General features: G+C 41.8%; 1 protein-coding gene across 2 annotated transcripts; it reads left to right on the top strand.

The window, feature by feature from the left end:
- Nucleotides 1-847: 847 nt before the first annotated feature.
- Nucleotides 848-25,230, top strand: nkd2b (NKD inhibitor of WNT signaling pathway 2b). 2 transcript variants are annotated; one of them, XM_040031128.1, is made up of 10 exons: nt 848-1,118; nt 1,247-1,273; nt 1,392-1,483; nt 21,118-21,178; nt 21,669-21,796; nt 23,094-23,189; nt 23,530-23,671; nt 23,919-23,976; nt 24,081-24,202; nt 24,342-25,230. In XM_040031128.1, the coding sequence occupies exons 1-10, from the start codon at nt 1,094-1,096 to the stop codon at nt 24,956-24,958; spliced, it is 1,368 nt and encodes a 455-aa protein (XP_039887062.1). In that variant the 5' UTR covers nt 848-1,093; the 3' UTR covers nt 24,959-25,230. The 2 variants fall into 2 exon arrangements, with proteins under 2 accessions (XP_039887062.1, XP_039887061.1); XM_040031127.1 differs by having other exon boundaries at nt 24,078-24,202.
- Nucleotides 25,231-26,668: the final 1,438 nt, after the last annotated feature.

Below are 26,668 nucleotides of genomic sequence, written 5' to 3'. Positions count from 1 at the left end.
ATGGAGTCAAAAGGAAGATGACACCAACAGAGGACATGGTTCAGCTTTCAACTGCTCATGAACTGCCAATAATTGTTTAACGGTCAAGAGAGACATAACCTGCAACCGGAAAAGGAATTGACTTTTCAAAGTAGAGGTAGAGGTGTGTTACAGCTGTACTAAGAGAACATAGGAAAAATGAAAAACTATCGAAAGGATAAATTATACAAAATACAAAGTGTATGGAACGTGTTTCTTCGAAAGCAACTTTAAACTTTCCATTATCAAGATGACATTTTGAAATAACTCACAAGTTTTTTTGTATTCAGTAGTGGAATAAATAGCATTTCCAATAAAAAAGCAACATCATAGCATACTGTCTTAAATTCAAAAACAAAAACAAAACGTTTGGACACAAGCTGAGATTTGGTGTGATCTGTAGAGCTGTTTTGTCTGAATTAGGCAGGGGGTTGGGGGTGACTTGACCTGGATAATGATGGTGGGTATTGGAGATAATTTCATTTTATTATGCCTATAAGAAATAAGAATAATCAACTCTTGTAAATAATAATCATTATAAATGATAACCAGTTATAGCAACAAAAACCAATAAGCTAACACCAATCAATTAAAAGAAATACCACCAGCCTATCTAATATCAGAGTAGGCAACATTTCCATTTTAAAAACCTTATCACGCATACGTGTATACATGGTAGATCAAATCTATTTCAAACAGAGTTCAACTTGCACCAATGGTGTGTTTTATTTTGTAAAAGCCTGCACCAGAAGTGTCCCTCTCTTCTTCTGCAAGCTTGACGCCCCGCTCTGCCGTTTCTGTTGCGTTCAAGCAGTTTCACATCAGTTGAACGGGAGTAAAGCTGGGAGCCAGACTGCGAGCGCACCCTGAGCCGCTTACAGATCATTTTAGCGATTTTTATCAGATCATCTCATCGCTGACAAGCAATGCTTCAATGATAGCGCGATATATGTGCGCACCTTTGGATGAAGTTGGACTTTTCTTCTTTCTAAACTAAAAACAATGTGATCATGTAGAGTAAGAAGTGGCGGATTTCGGAGTACATTTACTGATCCAGGGAAGAGGGATTTAAAGAATGGGCAAACTTCAGTCAAAACACGGTAAGACAGCAAAATACATAAATAAATACATAAATAAAAAATAAAGCGAAATGACACAATTTGAATATTGTAGCCTAAAAAAAACTAACTAGTGTCTCTTTTACATCCTCGTGCGTCGTGATCCGTAGCGTGCAAGCGCAGAGAGAACCCTGAAGGTGAGGATAAACGCACATCATTTTTGCGTAATGGTTTGTAAATGGTAACGGTCTAATAAACCGCAGGACTAGCCTGAGATTTGTACCTGCTAATCGCTGTGTATTCTCCGCGTCTCAGGAGACAGTTTTGTGGTGAACGCCTTCCTCCGGAGAGGGATGGAGGAATGTGAGAGGTACAGCGCGGCGGATCAAAAGCTGAAGAGCATGCAGGTAATACTACACTTATTAATTATTGTCTTACTTTCTTCAAAACTAAGCTGGTCTTCTATTGATTCAAATTTTAGGATGTGGATTGCGTACTCATTATATATGTTTGACAGTTTACACAAAATTCATTATTGTGGAGGGGGGAAAGCATGCCAGGTGTTTTTGTGTGTGCTTGAATTTGCTGATGGGATGAGTCTGTCAGGCACTTCAGAGCTGTTACATTTCTTTTTCCCCTGAAAGCTGATCTAAGAACTTCTTGACTTAAGTGGAGGCAAACTGTATTCACAGGCATGTGTGAAGACATGCTGATGTCCTCGCAGAGTTGTAGGTTGTTGTTCTTTCTGTCATGTCTGGCTCCGGCACAACACTGCAGCGGTTACTCCCCTGCCAACATTGCTGGATGGGTTATGACAGCCATGAGTGAAGCGGCTTGGCAAAGCAACTCAGACCCAAACACACACACACACACACACACACACACACACACACACACACACACACACACACACACACACACACACACACACACACACACACACACACACACACACACAGGCTGGTTGGTTGGAAAGGTAGTCATTTCTCAGACTGAGGGATATAAAGTTTGCTCTTGTGGCTGCTGGCATCGTTGTTGTGTCTTTTTCTTCAGTGCCTCCTATTCTAGCGCGGCTCCCAGTGGGCAGCCCTCTGTGGCATAACATTACATCACTTCAATTAGCGTACCTTTTTGAGGGGTACTATGAGTCTCAGGCTCTCAGACAGAAACTGCAAGAAGTTCACACAGCGGCACAGACAATCTGTGAGGTAGGTGGCTGTAATAGTGGAAGAGTTATGGATTATATCAGGGCTATAAACCACCCACTCAAGGCAAATTAAAGAGAACTTTACTCGGCTTCAGAGGAGGCTGAGTTCACACTCCCCTGAAGGAAAACCACCAAAGGCATAAGCTTGGCACTTATTAGTAGGTGGCTCCCTCCCTCACTTCTATCAAAGTCATACCCCTGATTTATTTGTGCTATTAGCTGGTTGTATTAGTGGCTCAATCACACCACAAAACTGGATGGCTGTTAGCATGTAACTAGCAAACCCTTTGCTTTTCATGCTTTCTTTGAAACTACCTCCATGTGGACTGAGAAGGTGGATAGATTCAAGCACAGTCATTGCATATAATGGTCTCGATGGGTCTTTGTGGTAAAATGTAATCTGGTAGTAGTTATTTTATGTCAGAAAGTGACTAAAATAATTAATTTGCATAGTAGAATTTTTAGTTACTTATTAGTACTGGATAGTTAATATTTTTGCGTATGTTGTAGATGTAATTGTAAAACTAAATAAACATGTATGCTTATAAATCTAAAAAAAAGTGCAGAATACAGAATATAAACTACTAAATAAACCACAGTCAGGTATGAAAATTATACTAGATCATATATTGAGTTTCACCTCAGTATTGTATTCCAGATAGAGCATGCAACTGCCTGCTCATATTAAGTGGAAGCTCCATTCATGCTGCTAAAAAATGGTCCTAAACCAACTTTCCTGTAAAGATATGAAATGTCCCTGGAGACCCTTTTAATGCTTTATAATTTCCCCACCTACAAGACAGAGCTTCCTCAAAGATAAAATTTATCTCTGCTATCAGACGCTCACACCATTTCCCTGTTTGATCCCACATTCTGCTAATTAATTCTTCGCTGGGATCGGATTACTCTGTCACATTTCCAGTTGTAATTATTGGATTATGGCTTCTTAGATGTCTGGAGTTTGGATTAAACAGGTCCGAGCAAACAGAAAAACAGCAATAATGATTTAATGTGTTTAGAAGTTGTTGGGAGTTTTTTTTAGATTCATTGCAGACACGTTTTTTTCCCCTCAGCTCAGTGTTTTTGCACATGACCCTCATGCCAGATAGAAGTTTCGTCACACGGTTCTGGCTGATGAGCTGCAGAGACAGTTGAAAATTCCTTATGATTTCATATAGGAGAAGATTGGCTAAACACACGGCAGAGCTCTGACCATCCCCCTCCTCATTGTCAAACGGGGGAGTAGAATTCCTGAGTTGTCTGGCTGCGACTTCAAAGCACAGAACTGGGAGTTATAAAAGGGCTCTGATATCAGCGAAGGCTCCGAACCCTCACTCCTCTATCCCACCTCCCCTTTTCCCCGTCCTGGGGGATGGGCTGGGGGATAGTGTGCTACCAGAAAGAAAAAAAAAACAAACCAAAATGCATGTTCCCATCGTCAGTCTGTGTAAGTCTGAATTTCTTCAATAAAGCAGGATTTTTGTTTTGTTTTGTTTTTTTTAACTCCGGCAAAGTGCGAATGCATCGCTGTGCTCCAGGAAGGAATAAGAAAGGATCAAAGGATTTAAAGACCTGTTTAAATATTGATATCACTGCAAACCATGATTCATGATTGCAGCTGTACCGTTTCTTCAGTGTAATCCTATAGTCTCCTTGAAGTGCGGCATTAGGGGACAAAGAGAGAGCGATTCAGCGCAATGACTTTGCTCATCCTACAATCAAGATACTGACACTTCTGTGCAGGTGTTCACGATGAGTTTTCTCTTTTGAAGCACCTCGTGTGATGTTTAATCATTACATGATAGATCAACCTGGCGGAAAAGTTACCCACCCCACTACATAATAAATTACCCTAATCTGCGCTTGTTAAATATGTAAGCTACCTCCAAGCTCTGTGAAGCTTCCAGGAACACCAACACATCCACAGTTTCTCTCTCACACACACACTGTGCTTCACGTTGGAACTTCAAACACTCATGCTTGAATGCCCAAATATTGACAGGCTAATTCAGCTTTTCAGCACCACCTTTTGTCTCAAAACTTCCCATAGCTGCGGCCTCCAAAGAAGGAGTGTGTCAACATCTTAAACTCCACAACAAAGAGCTTTATTATGCCACTTTGAAAGGTTAATAATATCACACTTGAAGTAAAAAAAAAAGAAAAAGACTCAGTCAGGAATTAGCTGGATGTAACGATGTGCCAAAAGCTCCAAGACACAAATTTATTTTGACTTACAAAGAGTTACATAGAGCTCACCCCTCAACAATAAATTAGGTTTAAGAGCGTAGTTCCCAAGCAGCTCACTAAACTAATTGTAAGCTAATGTTTTTTTAACATTCAATTCGGAATTCGTGAATAAGACTTTCCCCTTATATAACATACTCATTTGGTGATCCTGCTCAAAATGGATGTTTTCTTTGGGCAGTTTTGCCGCTGGGCATTTGGGTATATCTTCTAGTCGCCACGTTAATTTTGAGTTAGCAGTATTTGATTTGGATCCGAGGCCGGGATATCTGTGTAATCTTAAGACTATGACACTAAATAACACTTTATTTTTCGGCACACGGGGGCAAGTTTTTAAAAGGGAGATCACTTTTGCTTCGGCTGTGAGTATACTGGATACATTTGTGTGTGCAGCTCCTGAAGTCCTCGACTTCTTTCAAGAAATATTTTTGTCAGCAGCATCTCATGACTTTTTTATCTTTTGCTTTTCCGTCATCTAAGTCCACGAATGAAGAGGAAAACATCCTAGAATGAGGCACAAGCAGGGAACAATACATGGTGGAGAGGAGACAAAAAAGGTGTGCTTGTATATGTGCTTTTGAAGAGACTTGAAGGCATTTAGTTTGTTTTTTTCCACCCCGTCTTTTTTTTTCTTTTTCTTTTTTTTTTTTTAAAAATTGGCTTCACAAGAAGGCGAGCTGTGAGCCTTCATCTCTGAATGAAAAGCATGTGGCTGGCATCCAGAACAGCGGGGTCTTTCAGCACGGCCTCAGCAGACATCTGTTCCTGGTTTGTACAGCAAAAATCCTGGAGCAGGGAGAGGGGCTGTGGTGGGAAGGGGGGCAGGGAGGGAAGAGGAAAAGAGTACAAGGAGGAGGAATAGAGTTTACGGGTGTTGTTTTTTCTTAAGGGAGATATTTGATTGTTTTAAAGGTAGTGGGGGAAGGGGGTAATTGAGAGCCTCATCTGCCTTCTTCACTGCTTTCTTTAGGGAGACAGAAGTGGACCATTGATCTTATCTTAGCTTGCTTCCCACATTAACTTGTAAAAGTGTTCAACGTGTAAATCAAGCTACTCTCTTGGTTTTTCCTACACTGATTGCCATTTGCTCAGAACATTCACTCCTCTGTCAGTGTAAACATCATCACCTGCTTGGCTCTGACCCTTCTCACAAGTGCGATGTGCTTGTTTTAGACTTTCTTTCATATCTGAGCGCATAGGTGTGCACCCCCACGTGGCTTTGCCTGTGTGTCTGTATATTTGTGAGTGAATAAAAGGCTACAGAGTGGCATGCGTGGCCTGAGTCTAATGGAGAAAGACATTACAACACTGTTAGCAAATTGAATGTTTATTATTCTGACGATACTTGTCTGAAGTACTTGTTTGCTCTCTTTTACTGTAATTCCCTTGTGGCCAATGCTCATGAAAATAACTCTTTATTGCCATCAAAAGAAAAAAGAAACACACGCTACATATTTACACGCTGTCAGCACAAACCAGAGCCAAATTAATCTTATTAGGGGATACTGGGACTAAAAATGAGCTATGGGCCCCTATAGATCCTTCCTGTCGGTTGTTTTAAAAATGCATTTTACTAAACAGATTTGGAGTCACAAAAAACTCCTTAATCTTGAAGGAATATTTGTGTAGATTTTATTGCGACGATAAATCAAACTCTCGTCTCTCTATGGACATAACTAACATTTATAAAGAGCTTTTCTAGTCTTGCTGACCATTCAAAACACTTAAGTCTCCAAGCCACATTTAACTATGCATTAATACAGGTTCTGCATTATTAGAAGTCAAGCTCTTTATCTACTGCACATCCATGACCAATCTTGTTCGAACAATACATTTATATTCAGCATTCAGCCTGCTTAACGTAAAGTCTTAAAACAGAAAAAAAAATAAGTAGCCTGAATCCCTCCCTGCTGCTTCATGTATACTTCTCTGTTGAATATATATAGACTATGCAAGTGGCCAATGTCATTACCAGTATTTACACCTGTGCAGGCTGTCAGTGTGACATGTGGATAAATTTCGAGGGAAGTGCACGCAAGGTTATGGTGTAGATTACAACATTAGGGTTTAACACCTGAGTTATACTTCTATGGTGAATCTGTGTAGAGCCTACGAGGTAGCCACACCAAGTGGCCGATGTTGCCAGCACTTATGCTGCATTCCCTTTACTTTGGAAGTCGGGTGACATCACTCCAAGTTGACTGCTTTCCAGTAGTAAAGTCGCAAGGAAAAGCAGGATTTGTTTTGCTCCTTGCAAGGTACAGTCATTCATCCATCACTGGCAATATAGCGCAATGCCTGTTTTATTGCATTGCTGCAGCAAGTTCATGGATAGAGCCTAACCACTTCTTTGTGTATGGCTTATTTAGCGATTTACTTATTTACCCTGCAAGATAACAAAATCATCCTATAGACCCTGCTGTGACCTCCCACACCACAACACTGTATGATGGGGAAAATCGTGGTTTAGTGGTGGTTGTGGTTTGGAAATCTGTGAGCAGCTATAGTCTGCCTTTCTGCCCGCAGAGAGCGTCTGCTGTCAGATGGGGGCAGTGTCAAAGACATGTGGTACGACTGGTCTGTGGGTTACTCTTGCTTGTTCTGTTGTTAGACCCTCAGCCGGCTGTGGAGAAGAGTGAAGTTAAAACATACAAATAGCATCATCCATGTTGAGCATGGATGGATGGCTGGGTCTACTGCTTAGGTCAACTGTGCTAATTACAGGAGTTTACTCCGGGAACTCAGGGAACATGGTTTCCTTTTGCCTCTTTTCCACAAACAGCTATTCAACTCAGCTCTATTCGGTTTCCATTAGAACTGAGTACCACTTCAATGTGGGTGAGGTCATTATAGCCCACACACACAGCCCAAAAGTCCCTTGACATACTTTTTATGCCACACATGCACGACACAACAATGGACGATATCGAGGCGATGGCATACATGCTGCTAAACCAATGCTAAATGTCTGCACCTTGTTGCTGGACCACAGTGCTGGTTTGTGTGCAGCCGTTTCCCTCGTCGTCGGGTTTCAAAAATGACAGGTTTGATTCTTGTGAAGGAGTCACTCTTATGACTCATCCAGTGAGTCACACAGTGGCGTGCAGTCTGTTGATGTTGCATATTCAGCTCGACTCGGCTCAGTTGGAACCCTGGCCAAGTAGCTACTAAAAAGGTACCTGGTACTGGGTACTGCCATCTAACAGTCAATCCAGAAAACCAAGCTGAGTCAAGTCTTTTCCACTCTGCTTTGTCTGTGTGCTGGCAAAGCACACTTCCCCTGTCTGCTGAGGAGAGGCAGGTGAAGTGAATATAACCTCACTTAAGTTGTCGTTACACTAATGTGAACATAGAATAGAAGCCTCTCACTATGTGTTAAGCTGTCTAAGACTGTCAAAAAACAGTCGGCTAAAGGTGCTTCATTTTGTAAGGTAGAGACCTAACAATAACACAGAGAAAACCCCAACAATTAGATGACCCCTTGTGAACAAGCACTTGACAACAGTGGGAAGAAAAAACTCCCTTTTAACAGGAAGATACCTCCAGCAGAATCAGGCACAAGGATCTGCGATCAGTTGGGTGTGAGGAAGACGGGAAAAAGGCAAAAAAAAGCCATCCAGAAATATTTGCGATTTTTCTTAACCTAACAACTTGAATCTAGTTCAACATAAATAATTAAATAATATTCACATGAAATACTTATGTTTGTCTGGTAAGTCACCATGTTGTGATAATTAAGCTATTCAGCTATTGTATATGTTCTTTTTTCCACTCTTGTTGCTAAGAAACAGTCACACTGAATGAGTAAGAGCATACCTTTTCAAATAGTGTAATCAAAATACCTAAATCAGCTTCCATAAGTACATAATAAATAGTTGTAAGCAGGCTTCACACACAGCTTTATCCACTGGTTATATTTGATGGCATCAAAAATAATAAAATTTTCTTTAAGACAAAAGAAGTTACAATCATTTCGTTTTCTTCATTATTGGACTGTTTATCTTCACACTTTTGGACAGAAGCACTGTTGTGGTTAGTGAAATCTCACCCACACCATCAATGCTTTCTCTTCATTATATTAATGAGAGATTTACACAAATTGATTACAGTAAAAGCTCACCTTTCTGAAAGAAGCACAGGTTTTTCCTTCACACTCAATGAGCTAGAAATGCATGGTCACCGATGACAGCAGGGAGACCTCACCTCCACTACATCATGGGTAGTGTGCTGGTGTCTGTTTGGGGCAGCCCTGGTGAGGGTTAATGCTGGTGGGTGTCTTTACCCCCGATCCCTGCCAGGGGAAAGAAAATACCTGAAGCTGGAATCCAGTGCTTAGCGCTGACATTTTTGGCAAAGGCTGCTGGATCCAAGTGTGTGTTTGATCTAGTGCTCTCCAAGCCAAGTAAAACACCGGGAGACTCAAAGGTTATTACATTTTAGTGTGTAAGGTATGTTTCCACATAAACCCCTGTTCTTTTCCAAGTGGACTTCATTTCGCAAGCCTTAAAGCAACCAGGGGAATATTATATTTTTTCAGTTATGGTTGCCCATAGTGTTATTGTATTCTGTCATTGTTAATTGATTGCATTGTTATAATTACATATTTAGCTAAATATAGTGCACAAGGTACGTTTGGGGAGGATGTGAGAAGCTCCTGAATGTGTGTTTAACTTAACAAAGGACACTCCAGATCTGCTACTCTTCAACATTTAGTTTTGTTTGAGGTTTTAAGACACAAAGGAAGTCTGAGGTTTTGGTTGTTTGCTTAAAGAAGACAGGAGATTACTCTTTGGGAAAGAAGTGTGTTATGTATTAAATTCAGCCAGTCGAAAATTGTCCTAATACATACATATCAAATGTAGAGATGACTTTTATGTTAGATAATCATAGAGGGAACTAAGATGGGCATCACAAGATACAGAGTTGTGGGAATATCAATGCATAAAAAGGGGGGGGGGGGCATTTATACAAAGTATAGCTGAATAGTTTTGGGCTGATTAACACCTTTCATGATGCGATGCAGTGTACGCCTCCTTTTGTCTCTTGTTACCTTCAATTTCTGTGTTGCTCTTGTATAAACATCCTTCAGGGTCGCAGCTTAATGTGTCGAAACTTCATCCTTGCACCGCATTCATGAACCTGACACCCTGCTGGGTTTGAGGCTTCAGAGTGAAACACCACACATGCCACATACCCTGGCTTCCTGTAACCATCCAAAAAAACAAAAAAGACCAAGAGTATGCTGGTGAGCTTATTCTTTATGCATAGATCAAGCACTGTAGTAATGCATTATGCTCAGTGTTACACATGCTACGTTGGGTAGTACCACAATTTTGTTTCACGTTCATTCAAGTTTCATTAAGATGTTCAAGGTAACTTGAAAAAGGTGGAATTTATAGCAGAACTGTTCTCACTGATGAACAGATTTTTAAAACTATCCACCTTCCTGTCTTCAATTTGTACATAGGAATTACCAAATCCTTATTCTTTTTTTTTCAAACACAGCCTAACCCAGACCCCCGAGGAGTCTTCCTCTCTCTCTGAGCTGAGCCTTCCCCTCTTTGGGACCCCAACCCTGCACATGTGTAGGTATCGCTATTACTCAGCTCATAAAATGCCACAGCCCCATCTGAAAGTGGTTAGCTGTTGAAACACACTAGCAGCTTCAAAGCTTGGATCCAGGCTCTGCAGACAGCACAGGCCTGGCCCTCCTTTTGCACAACGCATTCCTCTCCGATGGGGGATGGCTGCAAACGTGCTTTTGTTACCCAAACCTGTTCCCGTCATCAAAACCCTCAGTGAGTCCCCATTTAAAGGAAGTGGCTATTTTTGTCATTGGTGGTAATTTAATTTTGAAAAAAACAAAACAAAACAAAACATGAAAACAAAAAACTGCAGGATGATTCTGCTCATGTGTTCAGAAGAAATGAGAGCTCAGCGGTTCTCACAATATGCATTGGTTATATACCCACACACCTTTTGTGCTCCTTCTATATGTGACAGAACAGGAGGGAGAGGATGAAATGCTGCTGAAAGAGGCTTCTGTTCTTATTTCCTCTGAAGGCAGCCTTCTTTTCTTCCCCCACCCATTTTTTCCTGAGCCCGTCCACTTCAAAAGCTGACCTGAGCCCTGTGTGCCATGTAACGTGTTTACCTAAAGGCTCATTTCAAATAAACAGCAGTTCTCCATGAGATGCCTGCCCCTCCTCACTGAGAGCTTTTCAGAGACACAATCTGCTCACAGGAGGCAGATCTAAAAGAAAACACACTTTCTTAAATCTTGATATCATTTCACGATATTGCCGCTCATTGCCTTTTGTGTCTTACAGTTTTACAGAAGAGCTTACAAGTGTAGCAGAATGTGATGAGAAAATGTGTTCCTCAAAAAAGCCCAAATATAGTGAGTTAAGTTGCAAAAGAATCTCAACAGGAGACTTGGAAATGCATGAAAACATCAGAAATATCACGTGCAGTTGCTCCGCAGGATCTTTCTTTATAACCAGCACTTAATTCTTCATGCTGATAGGGGCCCAACTGATCCTATCATTTCAAAAAATGCCAGTGTATCAGAACACCTGAACTTTTACCCCCACTGTCACATGCTTGCAAGGCTTTTAGAGCTGCTCTATCCTGGTAGCGCCTCATTATCTCATAGCTTTTAAGGCGTTATTGCACATCAGCACCCTTCTGCTTTTTGAAGCATAAATCCCCTTTAAAGAACTTTTATCAGACTTTTAAGTGTCACACTTAGTGCTTCAAGTGGACTGCCTTCGGACTTGCTGCATGATAGAGAGCAAGACTCCATCGGGCTTGTAGCTTTATATCGGAGATAAGATAAGAATACACAAGGAAGATAACACTAAGCTAAGTGCAGGCTCCTCTGCAGCCCTGTAGACCTTCCAATATTACGGCCATGAAAGCACCAGTTTTCGTGCACTCTGCAGCAAAAAAGCTAAGCTGGAGATGGAGGTGGAGCTGAGCTAAGCTGCCCTCTGCACCATAGCTTTTTGATCTCTGCTTGTGCCATGGATGAATTACGTTTCAGAATTTCACACTGGGGAACAGTGTTTCAGAAACACAGCTAGTCTGTCAGGTCACTAAAGTGCACACATGGCAGCCTGAGTCCAAAAAGAAGACGTGCAGATGTTAAGTCTCACTGATGGTGGTCTAAGAATCTGCACTTGGCATATTTCTGTGATGTGTTGCAAGTAAAAATTATAATTCATGGTTTGCACCACGAGGCTTTAATATTCTTGTCTTGTAGCTATGATTTCAAGAGCAATTCATCACATGCATACCCTCATATCCTTTTTACTTTTTTTGACCAATTATTTTCTTTGAGAATAATTCAACAGAAATATGAATGAGCTTTGCATGATTTTGGTGCATCAGTAATTAGCCCATGTGCTACTTTCTCTTTTCAGTATCTCATCTGTTCCTCTTCAGCTTGCAACTTTCTACTTCTTTTTCAAAAGAGGTTGCGTCTCACGTGCCATAGCATCACAGCCAGTGACTTACTGGCAATTGTCCATTTCACATAGCCGGGCTTCCTTCACATCATCTCAAGATCATGGAGTCTCCTCTGCTTCCTGTGCCCAGCAGGAGTGTATTTTTAGGAATCCTCAGGAAAACATTTGGTTTTGACCCTGGGATGACCCCCTTGTCCAGTTCCAGGCCTGTGAGGAACTTCACAGCTTGGATTTAAGCCTGTTCTTGCAGTGTCAAGAATTCTTGTGGTCTTTGAGACTGGCAATCGCTGCTGGCTGGAGGAGACAGCGGTACAGGACAATCAGGGGGAGTTACACAACAGCAAAGAGAGAAAGGAGATAAAAGGGGTGCATCCACTATGAATAAGCTGCTGCTACTTTTTTCAGCATGTCAGATTAAGATACTGTATTTAGTGTCAAAAAGTGTACCGCAGTCTGCAAAGCCAGGACGTTTTTGCAGAGAACAGGAGGGCCTCAAGCCTTAAATATCTCACAGTAAAGAGCACAGTACCAATTATGCAAATAAGTGGTGTCGCCTAGAACCTGAGGTTTGGCAAACGTGTCTGTAGAGTAGTTAGGTTAGATGGATGGGTTTTTAGAGGCTCCGCCTTCTGCTTCCCTCATTTTTTGCTCAGGATTCTGGCTGTCTCTTACCTGCAAGCCGGAATCTCCCTGGAGTTTTGATGCACTGATAATACACTACAACAGACCTTCGTCTCTGTTTGCCTAATACGCCTTCCAAAATGATGTGTTAAGAATCGACTGGTCACGACTCCATAAGCTCTTCTTTTTGTAGTTACTCATATCCATCTGTACTTTTCTTTGTAAGTTACATTGAAAGACATCGGAATAAGTAACTGCTTTTTGGTTTTGACCTTTAACCAACTTCTGTTTGGTTGGAAGACTTATACAGGAAACCAGCAGACGGCTCATCTATCACACCACAAGCTTTTATAATAACAGCACGAGAGCCACAACATCTTTTGTCACTGGCTGCTGTATTTGAGAGTGACTGAAAAATAGTCAGCAAATCTGCACAGAACTTGAATGGTGTAGTGCCAAAAACTACAGGTGCCTGAGATTTTTTTTATTGCCCACTTTTAAGTGACTTTGAGTGTCAAGTGGGTACCAGTTAGGCTACTATATGTCTGCTAGACCTTCCCCTCCTAATTTGACTTAGTAAACTGGACCTCTTGACTGTGTTTGTGGTGTTGGTCCCTTTTGAAGCATTTTTAATTCAGTTAATCACATTTGTGCTGCAGTTTCTGTCATTGAAATTGTAGTGTTTTATTTGTATATTACATAGTGCTAAGTACATACCATGCAGTCTATGGAACACCATGGTCCATAATATATTCCATACTGGACCATATTATGGTAAGTGTTAGAAGTCTTCATTCCTGTGTCCAGCAAATTTCTGATCTAGCAGCCTAACCCAGAGCTGATTCAATGTAGGCTAGTTGTGTATAACTAATTTTCTCCCTGCATAACAGTTTTTTGCAATTCGTGGACTAAACCAACATGTTACCGGAGTCCCATCTCTGGCCATCTTCCTATTACAGTCTCTGTAACCAATCTGTAGATAATCAGTGATAAATAGCTGACAGACAAATGCACGGCTGAATAAAAGTAGAGATGAATGAACAGAAAAACAGTTGCAATAGCAGTCAAACGTTAAACATAAAAAGGCGATGGTCTAAGCGGTAAAAGCACTGAGCATTACTAATTAATAAATAGTTAAAATACGTGATTAAAACTGTTGGATTAAAAACATTGTTCAAATACCTATAAACACTACATTCTATAAGAGTATCCACGTAACACTTATTTTGTAATCCATGAGATCATTTTTGAGAGCTGACAGGAGGTGATGAAGATGCACTTGAGCTTGACTGATACAGATGAGGGAGTGCGTCAGACGAAACAGGTTGAGAGACATGCTACATGTAAAGCAGTGTTGCTGCTCTTACCCACTGGTGTGCAGCTGTCCTTACCCAACATGATTTGTTTACATTTCTCAGTCACCCACAGGAGCATTGTAACGCCTGTAGCTCCACCAGCCTCCAGCCACAGAGCCTCGCCCCTATGCACTGCTGGGTCTGGTTTTCAATGCTATGACTCAAATCTCTTGCAGCTTAGCAAAATGAGCAGCGAAAACAGCGTGTTGGTGGTTATCTCACAGGTGAGAGCTATTACAACTGACATCTCACTGCTAGACAGACAGCTGGAAACCTGACACAGTGTAGAGTACACAAAAAGCACTCTTACAGATGAGAGTGATTGTATTGAGGTGTTTTTATTGCCCACTAGATGCAGACAAGACGGAGACATGCTCACTTGTTCACTGTAACTGACAGACAACCGGTCTGAATTGCTGATGTACTAAACCCCTGGCTACATGAGATCATTGCAGCTGGTTTCAAGCTCAGCTGGACACTTGCATGGAGTAGCTACCTTTGGACCATAATGGTATTGGCGTCCCAGTTGCCTCACCCACAACCTGGCATTCTGAGATCCTCTGTGTTTTTTTAAAGGGCCTGTGGAATGTGGAACAAATCCTCTCAGCTTTATCGGCCTGGACGAGCTCCCCATTGGCCGAGCTTAAGAGCCAGGGGCCTGTGCAGGAGCTTACAGAATTTCACATGGAGGCCAGAAACACAGGAACATCCTGTTTGAGTCCTACGCTGACTTTGATATGCCGGTGCCTTGTGAACTCGCTTCCTTCTTGTTTTCTTGTTTGTCAGGCTGTGCGTATATGCTCAAAAATATTGCTTGCTGTGTGTTCTCTGTCTAGTTTATGTGTGTTCTTAATATCTGGTGCTGCAAAGTAAAAGATGAATGATTCTTTTGATTGTTTTATTAAAAATCTCCCCACTTTAATATGAGAACTGGATCATCTCAAGGTCAGGGAAAATTTTTAACAAGAAGCACGATTAATTGGTCATGAAGAGTGCTCCAGCCCTGGATTTCATATGTTTAACACAGTAGGCGAAGCTGGTTTGAATATCTGTCCTCAACAAACAACAAAAGTCTTAATTACAGCAATGTGCAAAAGTCTTGAGCCACCCCTTATTTCTTTCCACTTTGCTTTTAAGCCACTGGACTTTCTTGTCATTTTTAAAGTTGTCTTGAGCAATAGTTCTGCATTCTTTCTGAAGATCTTTCAAAATTTTTCTGGCTTTAAATTGTCTGTTTTTGTTTTTGTGTTTTTACTTCTTTTTGGTCTAGTCCTTGTACCTGAGTATTTTGAGAGAAATATTTATGAATTTGTTTTTATGAAAAAGGCACCTAACTCAAGGGATGAACCAGTTTTGTGTCTACACATAGGCTTAGCAAAGAACCAGTTTTAAATTGAAGTTTTAGGGACTTGCCTAACAGCAGCATGTTCTAGAAACATAACATTTATTCTGAATTCCTTAATTTAATCTACAAAAGAAAATAGCCCAAAATAAAAAAGCTTGGAAGACATAAGATAGGCAGACACAGACATAAGGTGATTTGCATGAACTATTAGCTGAAAACTTGGCATACCTCTGCATGGTGTGTAGCGTGTCTTCAAAACGTTTTAGGAACTTGGACAGGTAGAGGACAAACAAGTATAAGACCCAAAAGCTAACTATAGCAGATTAACAATGTTTGAAAGTCATGTCCTTTAACAATTGAAAAAAAAAATACCTGGCATGGGACCTGTGAGATGCCCTTCAGTTTATCCACCTACTGCTCACTGAACCCTCATCAGAAATGGTCTCAGTAGAAGGGTGGGTGTCAAGAAGCCCCTTAAGAAGGGGAAACGGGGAGGAGAGGCTAAGACATGCCGAATCACACAAGAACAATGGGTGTTATGGAGAGATGACTCCAAATGTAAAATTTGTGGTTCAGTCAGTCATACAACAGTGAGTGTCTACAGCCATCTGTAAAACATGGTGAAGGCTCTGGCATGGTTTTTGACTGTATTTCAATGAGTGGTGTTAAAGTGTAACTTATGAATATATAAAAGTATCATCAGATTTTGATTCACCATACAGTAACATCTAAAAAACATTTGATTGGGAAACAGCTTCATTTTTCAAGATGATTATGTCAAATATGTTGCCAGTCCAGTAAAAGCATACCTGGATAAAAAACACACAATATAACACAGTCATGGATTGGCCTCCCCAAAGCCTGCACCTCAACATTTCTGAAACAGTGTGGGATCATTTTGACTGAGAACAGAAGAAAAGACAGCCAACATCCAATGATGAGGATTAAATGTCCTTCAAGAAGCTGTAGAACTATTCCTGAAGACTCCTTAAATCTTTGGGAAAGCATTATGGTACAAACTTAATGTTCTGCTTGGTTTAAATGAATGAGTCTCCTAATTATTTAACAGTCCAAACGGGGGTAAAGACTTTACCCTTGGCCCAGACTTTAGACACAAAATATTTAAGTCTTTACTCACAAAACTATGAAGCAGCATTACTTGTGGCTGTTAAAAGAAGAAGATGGCAATGCAGAGTCTGTCGGTGTTGTAATGCAGAGTTCTGCTCTGAGGTTGCAGTGAGAATGTGTGCGCCACATTATGTTTTCTCTGATCAATTACATGAACAGTGTCGTGATCTACTATGAATACTATTTAGTACATTCGCCTAACCCAGATCTGTAAGACTGATCGAGTCACTGGTATGAAGCACATGGTTTCCAAGTCCCTACAGTAGCTGCCTGTGTGACAGCTGAGAGAAGGGCACTCCATTACATCAGTCTCCTATCAAAGCTCACTTTAATGAAAGCAAGCTGATTACAGCGCTGGTGACAGATGCAGGATGGCCAGCCAATGATGCTAATCTTTGTTTATGCCATCCACCAGGTCACAATCAAAGCGAGAGAAAGATCAGCGGTGGGGTGAGGAGGGGAGAGTTTAAGAGATAGTATATCCTGATTGAAGGGGAGTGGGTGACTTTCTGTGGTTTACATGCTGCTGTTACATAGACAAGCAAGCATGCTCATCTCTCGCCACAGCTGTTGTTATAGTAGGACAGACGAGGCTTCGCCCCAGCGATTCATGTTGTGCCAAGGGAGAGGTTCTGCCTCCTGTTTGACCTCGGAGAGCATCCCGCTACCATGAAGCTGCCATATCTGTGCCCGGGCTAGTCCAGATGACAGGATGGCATCCTGCTCTGATCTCATTTCCATCCAGAGAAAGACGTGTCAGGGCACGCTGATAGATAATTAGTAGACAAAGGCAAATTTTAGCCGTCTGGTAACTGAAACTTGATGAGATGGTGTTTTCATTTCAAACTTAGAACAAACAGTTGTTTTTGGCTCGTTTATGATAGCACGCAAAAATACTGCGGTCCTGAAGATAATTATCGTGCAGGCTGAAATTAGTATAAACAATGCTAACTGTGGTAAAATGCTTCTGTTGACTGTGAGCAGCATAATGTCACTGACTTTGATTAAAACCAGAGGTCAGATAAACAAAAAAGAAAATGACCCTTTTGTTCCAGCCATCAAGAAAGTAACACACTTATTTTTCTTTTACTGTCTTGCGAGGCAGGGAGTTGTGCAACTGATCTTTTGTCTTTTAACTCCCGTTATTGTAGGAACCCCCCCCCCCTTTTACTCTGCCTCTCTTCAGTAAAACCGCTCACATCTGGTTTTGAGTCAAGGCCAGGTTGGTTTCTTCAGGAATGGAGGGCTTTTATTTCTCAATGGCCCCACACTCCTCTAGTTTCATCCTCCGGTATGCATAAGAAAATCCACTTTGTTTACAAGCTGGTGCTCCCGTCTTTATGTTGATTCTACTCGGTCCACATTTTCATTAGCAGAGAACCCAGCAGTCATCTCCAATTAATAGCAGGAATGTTGGCTGGCTGATGGCTATGAAGCCTTTCTGTGTCAGTTCGAGGTGACTTTGTGTTTCCACAAACTGTGAATGTCATAGAGAACTTTTATTCCAATTATATTTTCATATTTAAAAAAAAAAAAAGCAATCTGGAGGATTTCAGAAAACCACACAACTTCAAAAATACACGAGGAAACAGACTGTATCCTGTTTTGTATTTTTCCATATGTTTATACTTGGATACACATGCAGACATCAGATCGAGTTTCCATGTAGAATACCCAGAGGAGAGAGGAACTGAGTAAAAAAAAAAATCATGTTAGCCTCGTGTTTTGACACAGTTTTCAAAAGCAGTTGTGCATCATATGGTTTAAAGAATTGACTAAAAGAAGTGTGTGCACTTATATTTAGGGGGTGAGCTAGAGGGAGTGATGTGAGAACAAAGATGTGCACTGTTTTCCAGTGGGAGGATGGGTGGTAGGCAGGCTGCAAGAGAGAGAGAGGGAGTGAGAGAGAGGGGCTGCTGGGGGATGTCTGATGTCACCTGGTAGGGAGCTATGAAAGCATCCCCTGGTTACCCTATCCCACATAAAAGTCTGGCAGTAGGCTGAGGCTTTAGGGAAGCTTGGCAGAACTGCTGCATTAAACAGGAACAAACATCACACACCTTTCTTTCTGTCTCTTATGTCAAGGTGTCTGGGAGACAGAATCTGTTTACATGGAACACTGTCGCTGCTTTTTTTCCAATGCATTTTTTAAAGAAAACTGAGATCTGATACCTTATCATTTCCCTGTCATTCCTGTTGAAGTGCCTGTTCTGCACATGCAGTGTTGGCTTTTTTTAGTATTTTTTTTCCTCCATACCCAATGCGACACACTTCAAGGATTTCAGGTGTACACCACTGGTAGAAAAATGAGGAACACTTTGCTCCAAAATGCTAACAGATTTCCGCAGGCCGCAGAGCAGTTTGTGATCTGATAGTGAAAGAATGAGAGCTGCTAGATGCCAGAAAGCAGTTAATTACACATGTGGTGGGCAGATTCGAGCCCGACACTGTGGGCGATGGGGATAGAGATGCCATGTGTTTGGACGTTAAACTGCAGACTGCGGTCGGCCCCAGCCTGCTCTCTCATTAGCTCCCCCCATAGATGTAATGAGCATGGTGGTGGTGGTAGTCGGGGGAGCCATGTGCTCAACACAAGCCCCGCTGGTTCCCTCATTTTGCACTCAGCGAGATGCGTCCCAATATGTGATTTTTAATTAAAGACCAGCTGGTTGATTAATTTAGTTTCATTGGATTTAAGGCTGAATCATTTGGAGGTGCTCATACCTTGCTTCGCACCCTCATGGGGATGAGGATGGGAGGAATCGGTGGTTGTCTTTGATGTTCCCCTGAGCTGCAGAACAGTGTCTCTGTGTGAACTCCCTCTTCCTTACATACTGGCCTTCATTATGGGACTGAGCACAGGGAGGAGAGATAAAAGCATCCAGTGCAGAGAGGAAACAACAACTTGGCTGCAGAAACCACAAAAGATGGAAACTGCTTTGTTTTTTGTCTATGGATACATATACGCTTTGTTTCCAGTGTGTGCTTTTGATGATTAAAGAGCCCTTCTTGTTTGGTGCCCAGGGATTGGTATCAGTTGTCTCCACCTCTCAAAGAAGCCTTCCAGAGCCTCTAAAAACCCACCTCCGTCCCTCCCCCAGAGCTCCCAGAGACTGGAGTAAGCAACAGATAGGCACTATCTCCCAAACTGCTTCCTCCTTTACCTCAACGCTTATCTGCTTTCTCGCTTCTCTTATCTTTGTCTCTCTTGTTCACCTTCCTCCTCTCTTCTCCTTTGCACCCGCTTTCCTCTTTCTTTCTTTCTTTCTTTCTCTTCACCTCCTGCCTCCCTTTCTTCCCCCACCCCGAGGCTCGACTCCTATTCTTTTTGCTGTTTTTTCTCAGTGTCTCCTGTGGCCAATTTGCAAGGGGTATCCAAGCCTTGACCCTGAGACTCAATGGGCTCCCCCTTTAGCGGTGAAGGTCAGCACCAGATTACAGGCTGGAGGTATCATGCTCTGAAGTGAGGAATAATCATAGGCTTGGAGATTGTTAAATAGAACCACAGGCCCTGGTGCTGTGATTACTCTCAGAAAGAGGGGAAGGGGAAGGGGAAGGGAGAGGAAAGGGTGGGGGGGCTCGTTCACCTAAACGCATGCAGATGTTCAGACTCCCGCTCGAGCCTCAGTTGAGCTGAAGGTACATGGAGTTCTTTTGTTTTCTAGCATCTATCTGTTTTTTATTTGCCTCATTTCAGTGGGCCTCCTTGATTCAATCTGGTGTGATTTTATTTCAAAGTGTGTGTGGAGCAGCTTAGAGTACTGAGAATGACGTAAATAAGATGAATCATTTGTTGTTTAAATACTTGTGGTTTAGGGCCTGTGCTGCACTTAATTTTCATTGTTTCCACAATCCAATTGCAATTAAAGATTAGCTGTGTGTGTGTGTGTGTGTGTGTGTGTGTGTGTGTGTGTGTGTGTGTGTGTGTGTGTGTGTGTGTGTGTGTGTGTGTGTGTGTGTGTGCATGGAGACCCTGCTGCCTTTGCCTCAGTGTGCCTGAACATATATAGGATGCTTATGAATGCATTGTGGTTCTGTTTAATGCAGGATATTTTTCACCCCCTCCTTTCCCCTGCTTTTGTTTTATGGCTATAGAGTTGTGCATTTAATCAGTCCCATCCTATCTGCACGGAAATTTCCATCTGGTAATTATTCTCCATTCAAAATAACTGTTGCTGAGACCTCACTGTGAAGTTTGTTTTACATAAACCAAACGTCTCTGAGCCGAGTCGCAAGTGAGAAATACGACAGACTCAGAGCTGCCATCAAATGCTTCTCGGTGGGTGTCGCGTCAAGCAGGATGAGAATAAACAGGTTGGCTGAGAGAGAGCTCAGATGATGAAGTGCATCATGGTGAGGTTTTTTGTCTTTTTTTGATGGATGTGAGGGATCTGTTTGAAGGGCTTGGAGGAATCTTGAAAGCTTGGCTGTGGCTGGGCCTGCTGTGTCCCAGACAGTGAAACACAATAAGCGTGCAGATGTTCAAAGTGTTTGGCTGCGCTGGAGCCTCCAGCCCTCTCCCGTTCATCTGAGTAGGAAATGCTTTAGCTGGAACTGTTTGTTTCTCTGTGTCTGTGGTCTGAACTGTAGATTCACTTACATCTCTCTCTCCCTCCTCCTCTTCGTCCTCCTCCTCTCCCTCTCTCTCTTCTAATTTGTTTCCTTGTCACAGGAGTTTCCAAATGGTGAGCTGAAGGAAGGACAGTTCACAGATCAACACTGTCCCCTAGAGGGTAAGTGGAGAAGGATGTGCTTCAATTGATTTGGCTTGTGGTCAAACTACAAGTTTTCCACAAGATTTCTTTGGATGTGATTTTTTGCAAAACGTGCAGTGAGCTGGGTTTTAATGGCTTTGATTAAAGCATACCAAGCTACGTGGACTAAGCACAGCACCACTACAAAATAAACGTCTGTAATAAAACTAGTAAGAATAAGCCTTGTATCACGTGCAGATCTTAAAAGCTTTCCTTAATTACATCTGGAACAGTTAAAAGCCATCAATTAGAGCGCAGATCTTTGGCTTCATTTCGTAGGTTAAGGCAAATGCATAGCATAAAAGAAACACTATTTTCCTTGGAATGAAAAAACAGTCGTGCTTAGACACCTTGTAGCCAGACAAAAAGGATAAAGGCTTGTGAGGGTTTCTGATTAAAGAAGATGTTTGAAATGAAATTAAATCAGTGTGTTTGTGTCTAACTGAAATGTGTCCTCTTGTGTTAACAGTGGTTCTGCCTCCAGAGAAGGCTGAGGGCTGTGAAAGCTACCTGCAGTACCTGCACTCAGAAGAAGGCGAGAGGGAGACACTTAGAGACGCAACCAAAGCTTCGGGGAAGAAGCGTATCAGCCTGGATGTAAGCACAATTATTTCTGGGGACACAATAACATGACATAACTGCAGGAGAAGCGCCAAGCTAACAGTAAAGGCTAACAGCAAGCATGTATCTATAGTATTATATGAATCATGTGATTAAAACACATAATACTTTGCATCTTTTTCTCCCACACAACATCGATGAATCCTCTGCAAGCCTTTGAATATTTCGGTTTCTGTGACTTCTCCAGCTGGCCCGTCACATTATTGTGTCCCCAGAAAAACCCGTGTTGTGTTTTGTGTGCTTTTGCAGCATTTGCTGGTGTTTTCCTAAGTTGCAGTCCGCTTGACCTCTCAAGACCACCGTACATACCCACACTTACCACACTTCAACCACGTAATGTGATTACGTTTACAAATACACAACAGTTCAGATGTTTATCACAAAGTATGTGCGCAGGAGTGGGTTAGTGTACGGACATAACTGGGATAAATTTGACTGACATTGGGTTTAATGAGAGCAGGACTGTGGCGTTCCAGCCTAAGCCACGTACAGCTTCAGACACCATTTTAAACGAGTGCATATAACACTGAGTCAGTGTTGCCTCATATGACACTTTTTTTTCCCCGGTTAGAAATAAAAAGCCATATGCTAAGATCCAAAAGCAGTAAACCAGTTGTGTGTTTTAGTGAGTAAAAGCTATTTAAACATCTACTGCAGGCAGTAAATGGATGATCGGTAGCCTCTGCTCAAGCTGCCGCAGCATGCCTTCTCTATGTGGGCAGAACATCTGTCTGTAGGTTTACACCACTCCAGACCATATCCTGATTGAATTTAGGGACCAATAAATATATTGTAATGTTTAGACCTGCATGTTTTAAAGAACTGCTTGGATTTGCCCTTTGGTGATCACCACTGGTTACGTGAGCCGAGGTTATTTCATGAAACCATAAAGAGCTTTGTCTCTCCCTGAGGTCTCATCTCTTGTAAATGCACGTGCTCATTCACACTGTGTCAGCTCTCCATCTCCACTGCTGCAGGCTCTATACTCCAGATGTTTATTTTTCCATTTATGAACATGTTACCCGATACTTCTGACTTCAAGTTGGTTAAGAAAAAGTGGTAACTCCGAAAGGTGGCCACACTTATTTTTGACTCATCTGTAGAAAGTTGAAGGACTTACTGACCACAGTGATTAATGCTGCTGTGTTTTCTCTTTGGCACACTGCAGACATGCAGTAGTGAGCATGCAGTGCTCTTACTGTGCTTGGGATTGGTAAAAACATGGAGATTAAAGCCAACCAACTGCTAAAAATTTAAATGTTTGTATTCTCAGGATTTGGAGTGTGATGTTTCTGTGGAGGATGACAACCGCCAGGAGTGGATCTTCACTCTTTATGACTTTGACAACAGTGGAAAAGTTACTAAAGAGGTATGTGACAACATAGCGACACTTACTAATGAGCATACCTCTAAATATATTTATTCATTTATTGGAAACTAATTTTATATCAATAAACATGTTCATCCGCGAGTGCTGGTACTTTGTTTTGGTTTCATATTTTATAAATTCCAAGCACCTTATACGTGTTTTGAGATTCAGAGTTGAGATCACTGCTACTTCGCATCATGTTACCTTTGTGTTGTGTTTGTCTGAGCCTTCTACATGTGTCATGTGTCTTCTTACTATTCATAGTCTGTCCTTTTACACGTTATTCTGTCAGACGACAGCACTAGAAACTGTATTAAAAGTGTTTTATCTGTCACTGTAGGACATGTCAAGTTTGATGCACACCATCTATGATGTGGTGGATGCCTCTGTGAATCAGTCCTGTCATAACAAGAGCAAGACTCTGCGTGTCAAACTGACTGTCACTCCAGAGCCCAGAAGCCACAGAAGAGAAACGGGGGCAGGTAGATGGCACCAGCATTATAACTTAGATTATCGTTGTAACAATACTCTTAATTATATCATTACGATTATCATTATTAGAATTATTTTCTGCAACAGAAGCAACAAATGTGGCCAGTGTTTCACGTGTAACCATACAAACACTTACAGCGCCTGGCTTATGATTTATACATAGCAGCTTACAGATATGGCAAATCTATGGGAAAGATAGTTTTCCCTTGTCTGAACTATTGATCTCTCCCTCATCAGAGCGCTGTCACCAAGAGGAGGGTCGTTCAGCCGACAAGAGGCTATCGTCCTACATCAGGTCAGCACTTGTTTTAAAACCTTTCCTGTGTACACTGTGTTGACTCGACTTGAGAGTTAGCTATTTATTTCTTAACGCACCCACATGCTTATTTACAACAGTAGAGGGCAGAGTAATGAGCCACCAGCCACTGAGGGTCAACATTACTGTGTGGATGAGAACACAGAGAGGAGGAATCACTACCTTGACCTGGCTGGTATAGAGAACTACACCTCCAGATTTGAAGGTAAATGTCTTTTCTGTTGTGTTTTCGTGCAGCCTTCTTTTTTGCAAGTTGAGGGAAGAGAAATAAAATTGTAATTTTATTTACAGAAGCTTTAATTTAGCTGTTCTACACTAATTTCTGTCTCCGCCCTGTCTGTCAGGAACCACCCCTGTCTTTCCTCCACAGGAGGCTCATGCTCGCAGCTCCCAGAGCCGCTCGCGCTCCCAGGAACCAGAAGTCCAAGTTGCGCACCAGCGCCGCTCACAGGTCATCAGTGATAGCTACAATCCTACCGAGTCTCGAAGCAAAGGTGCACAGTTCGTCAAGTCCCCTAAAGGAACCTCCAAGGGTAGCGGAGGCAACAATGGGGGAAGCGGAAGTGGTAAAGCCACTAAATGTCATGGCCACCACCCTCCTCTGCAGACGGTGCTCCACAGCGGCAGCGCAGCAGCTCACGGAGGTCAGGATGTCTACCACTTGCCACACCAAGCCCAAAGCTCCGGCCACCACCAGCATCCTTTGCAATACAGCCACAGTAAACGCCTGAGGGCCAAAGGCCGTGAGGCGCTATCCCCATCCAAAACCCCTCTGCCAAGTCAGTCCCACCCCCAGCAGCCACCCCCAGTGCCCTCTGTACTGCCAGGCCTGGAGAGAGAGCAGGTGTCTGTCCCTCCTGGAAGCCCTGGCTTTGTGGTTCCTGTGGTCCAGCGCCATGAGCACCACCATCATCACGAACACCACCACCATCACCACTACCACCATTACCACCAGACATGACCGCTTTCAGCGTGCAGTGGCTGAAACTGTATAGGACCAACCACAGCCAACCACACCAGTCACAAGGACTAAATGTCATCCCATGGGAGGGTCTCACTCTTCTGCCCAGGATCTTTTAATTTCCTTCCTGAAAGCTAAACAGTTAAATCCCGAGATTCGATGTACCAGGGGAGCATGTGGCTTGGTGACAGATAATGCTGCACCACAAGGATGATATCGTGTGCCACACTGTGAGTGTTATTTGTAGATTTTCTGCCGGGAAGGTACCAGTATAAAAGAGGATGACTTTTGATGTAACACCCCTCCTTTCCTGAAGCTGTTGATTATACTTCATGGAAGCTATTTGTCAGAATTGTTGTATTGTTCTGTGCGAGACCTTTCCAAAACATGGATCTCAGGTGTAAAGGTGCTGCTGCTCTCAAGCTTTTCAGAGGGTTATTTCCTCTCGGAGGCCTGCTGTGGACCGAGGGGTTTCCTTTTTGGGGGGGAGGGGGAATATGAAATCACCACTGCCAGTTTTAATGCAAAAATATCTTGGTATATGTATAAAAAAATATATATATGTAAACACATTTTACTGTATAATTATTATACTCTATATGCATATTTCATCATGGATATAATTATGCATATATGTATTTTGTCTTTTATATATTTTAATAAACGTTATATAGTTCATTTATATTATTGCAGGGAACGTCTGTTTATTTATCCTTGTAACTGCTGCAAGTGTGGACAGAAAGAGGAAAAACACTTTTTTTATTTTAAATTTAAACCATTTAAACCAAGGATGTCAAAGATAAGGCCCGGGGACTGGATTCAGTCTGCCAAAGACTCTAATCCAGCTCCCTGGACAGCTTGGAAAATTCCAAAATGTGGAAAAGGGTATAAGTTCCTCACTTTTAATTGTATTTTCATAAGTTTTACAGCTTTTCCTACTGATAAAGATCTCCCCTTGGCCATTCATATTACACCAAACTAATTAATTAATAAATAAACAACTAAATGACATAAAAAGTTCTGATTTTTCACTATCTACTATAGAAATTTCTGTCTTTCATGTAGAAAGACTGCTTGTTACAACTGCTGGACCGGATAGGTTAATTAAAAAGAGAAAGAAGGGGGAAAAAAGTCAAACTGAGACGTTGAACTGTTGAAAGTGCACTTCTTTTTCTTATATTAAGAAATCTCTGGGATTAAATGTTGAGTTAAACTTCACACTGACAGAAAAGGGACTTTCACTGGTCTGGCCCACATAACATATGAATTTGAGATCCCTGATTTAAACCAGCCATGCTCATTATTATTACAAGAAACGATTTAGTAGGAAATTTAATAGAAATTATTGGAAATACTTTAGTAATCTGACTAATTGAAGTAATTTAGTCAAGGAAAAAATCTATGTCCTATATTGTGTGTGGGTTTTGTGTTAAGTATCACAAGAATATTGAAGCGTGGCTTTAAAAAACAGCATACAAGTCACCCAGTCCATTAGATGTCATAAAAGTCTTAACTATATACGGGCATTATATTTATTAAGATCCTTCACAATGTAAACTGAAATAAGTTAACTAGATGTTCATACGGGGCTCCTTATTTTATTAAGTATCTGTGCTCTAATGATGCACATTCCCCCAACCATGCCTTCATGATCAAACTGTTACTAGCCCATTACCCCACTAATAACCTGGGGCTTTCAAGCTGCATACT

Source organism: Simochromis diagramma, unplaced genomic scaffold (assembly GCF_900408965.1).
Source record: "Simochromis diagramma unplaced genomic scaffold, fSimDia1.1 OVJJ01000361.1, whole genome shotgun sequence".
Classification (NCBI taxonomy): domain Eukaryota; kingdom Metazoa; phylum Chordata; class Actinopteri; order Cichliformes; family Cichlidae; genus Simochromis; species Simochromis diagramma.
The sequence above is the reverse complement of the archived record's forward strand: the minus strand, read 5'-3'. Positions and strand labels throughout refer to the sequence as shown.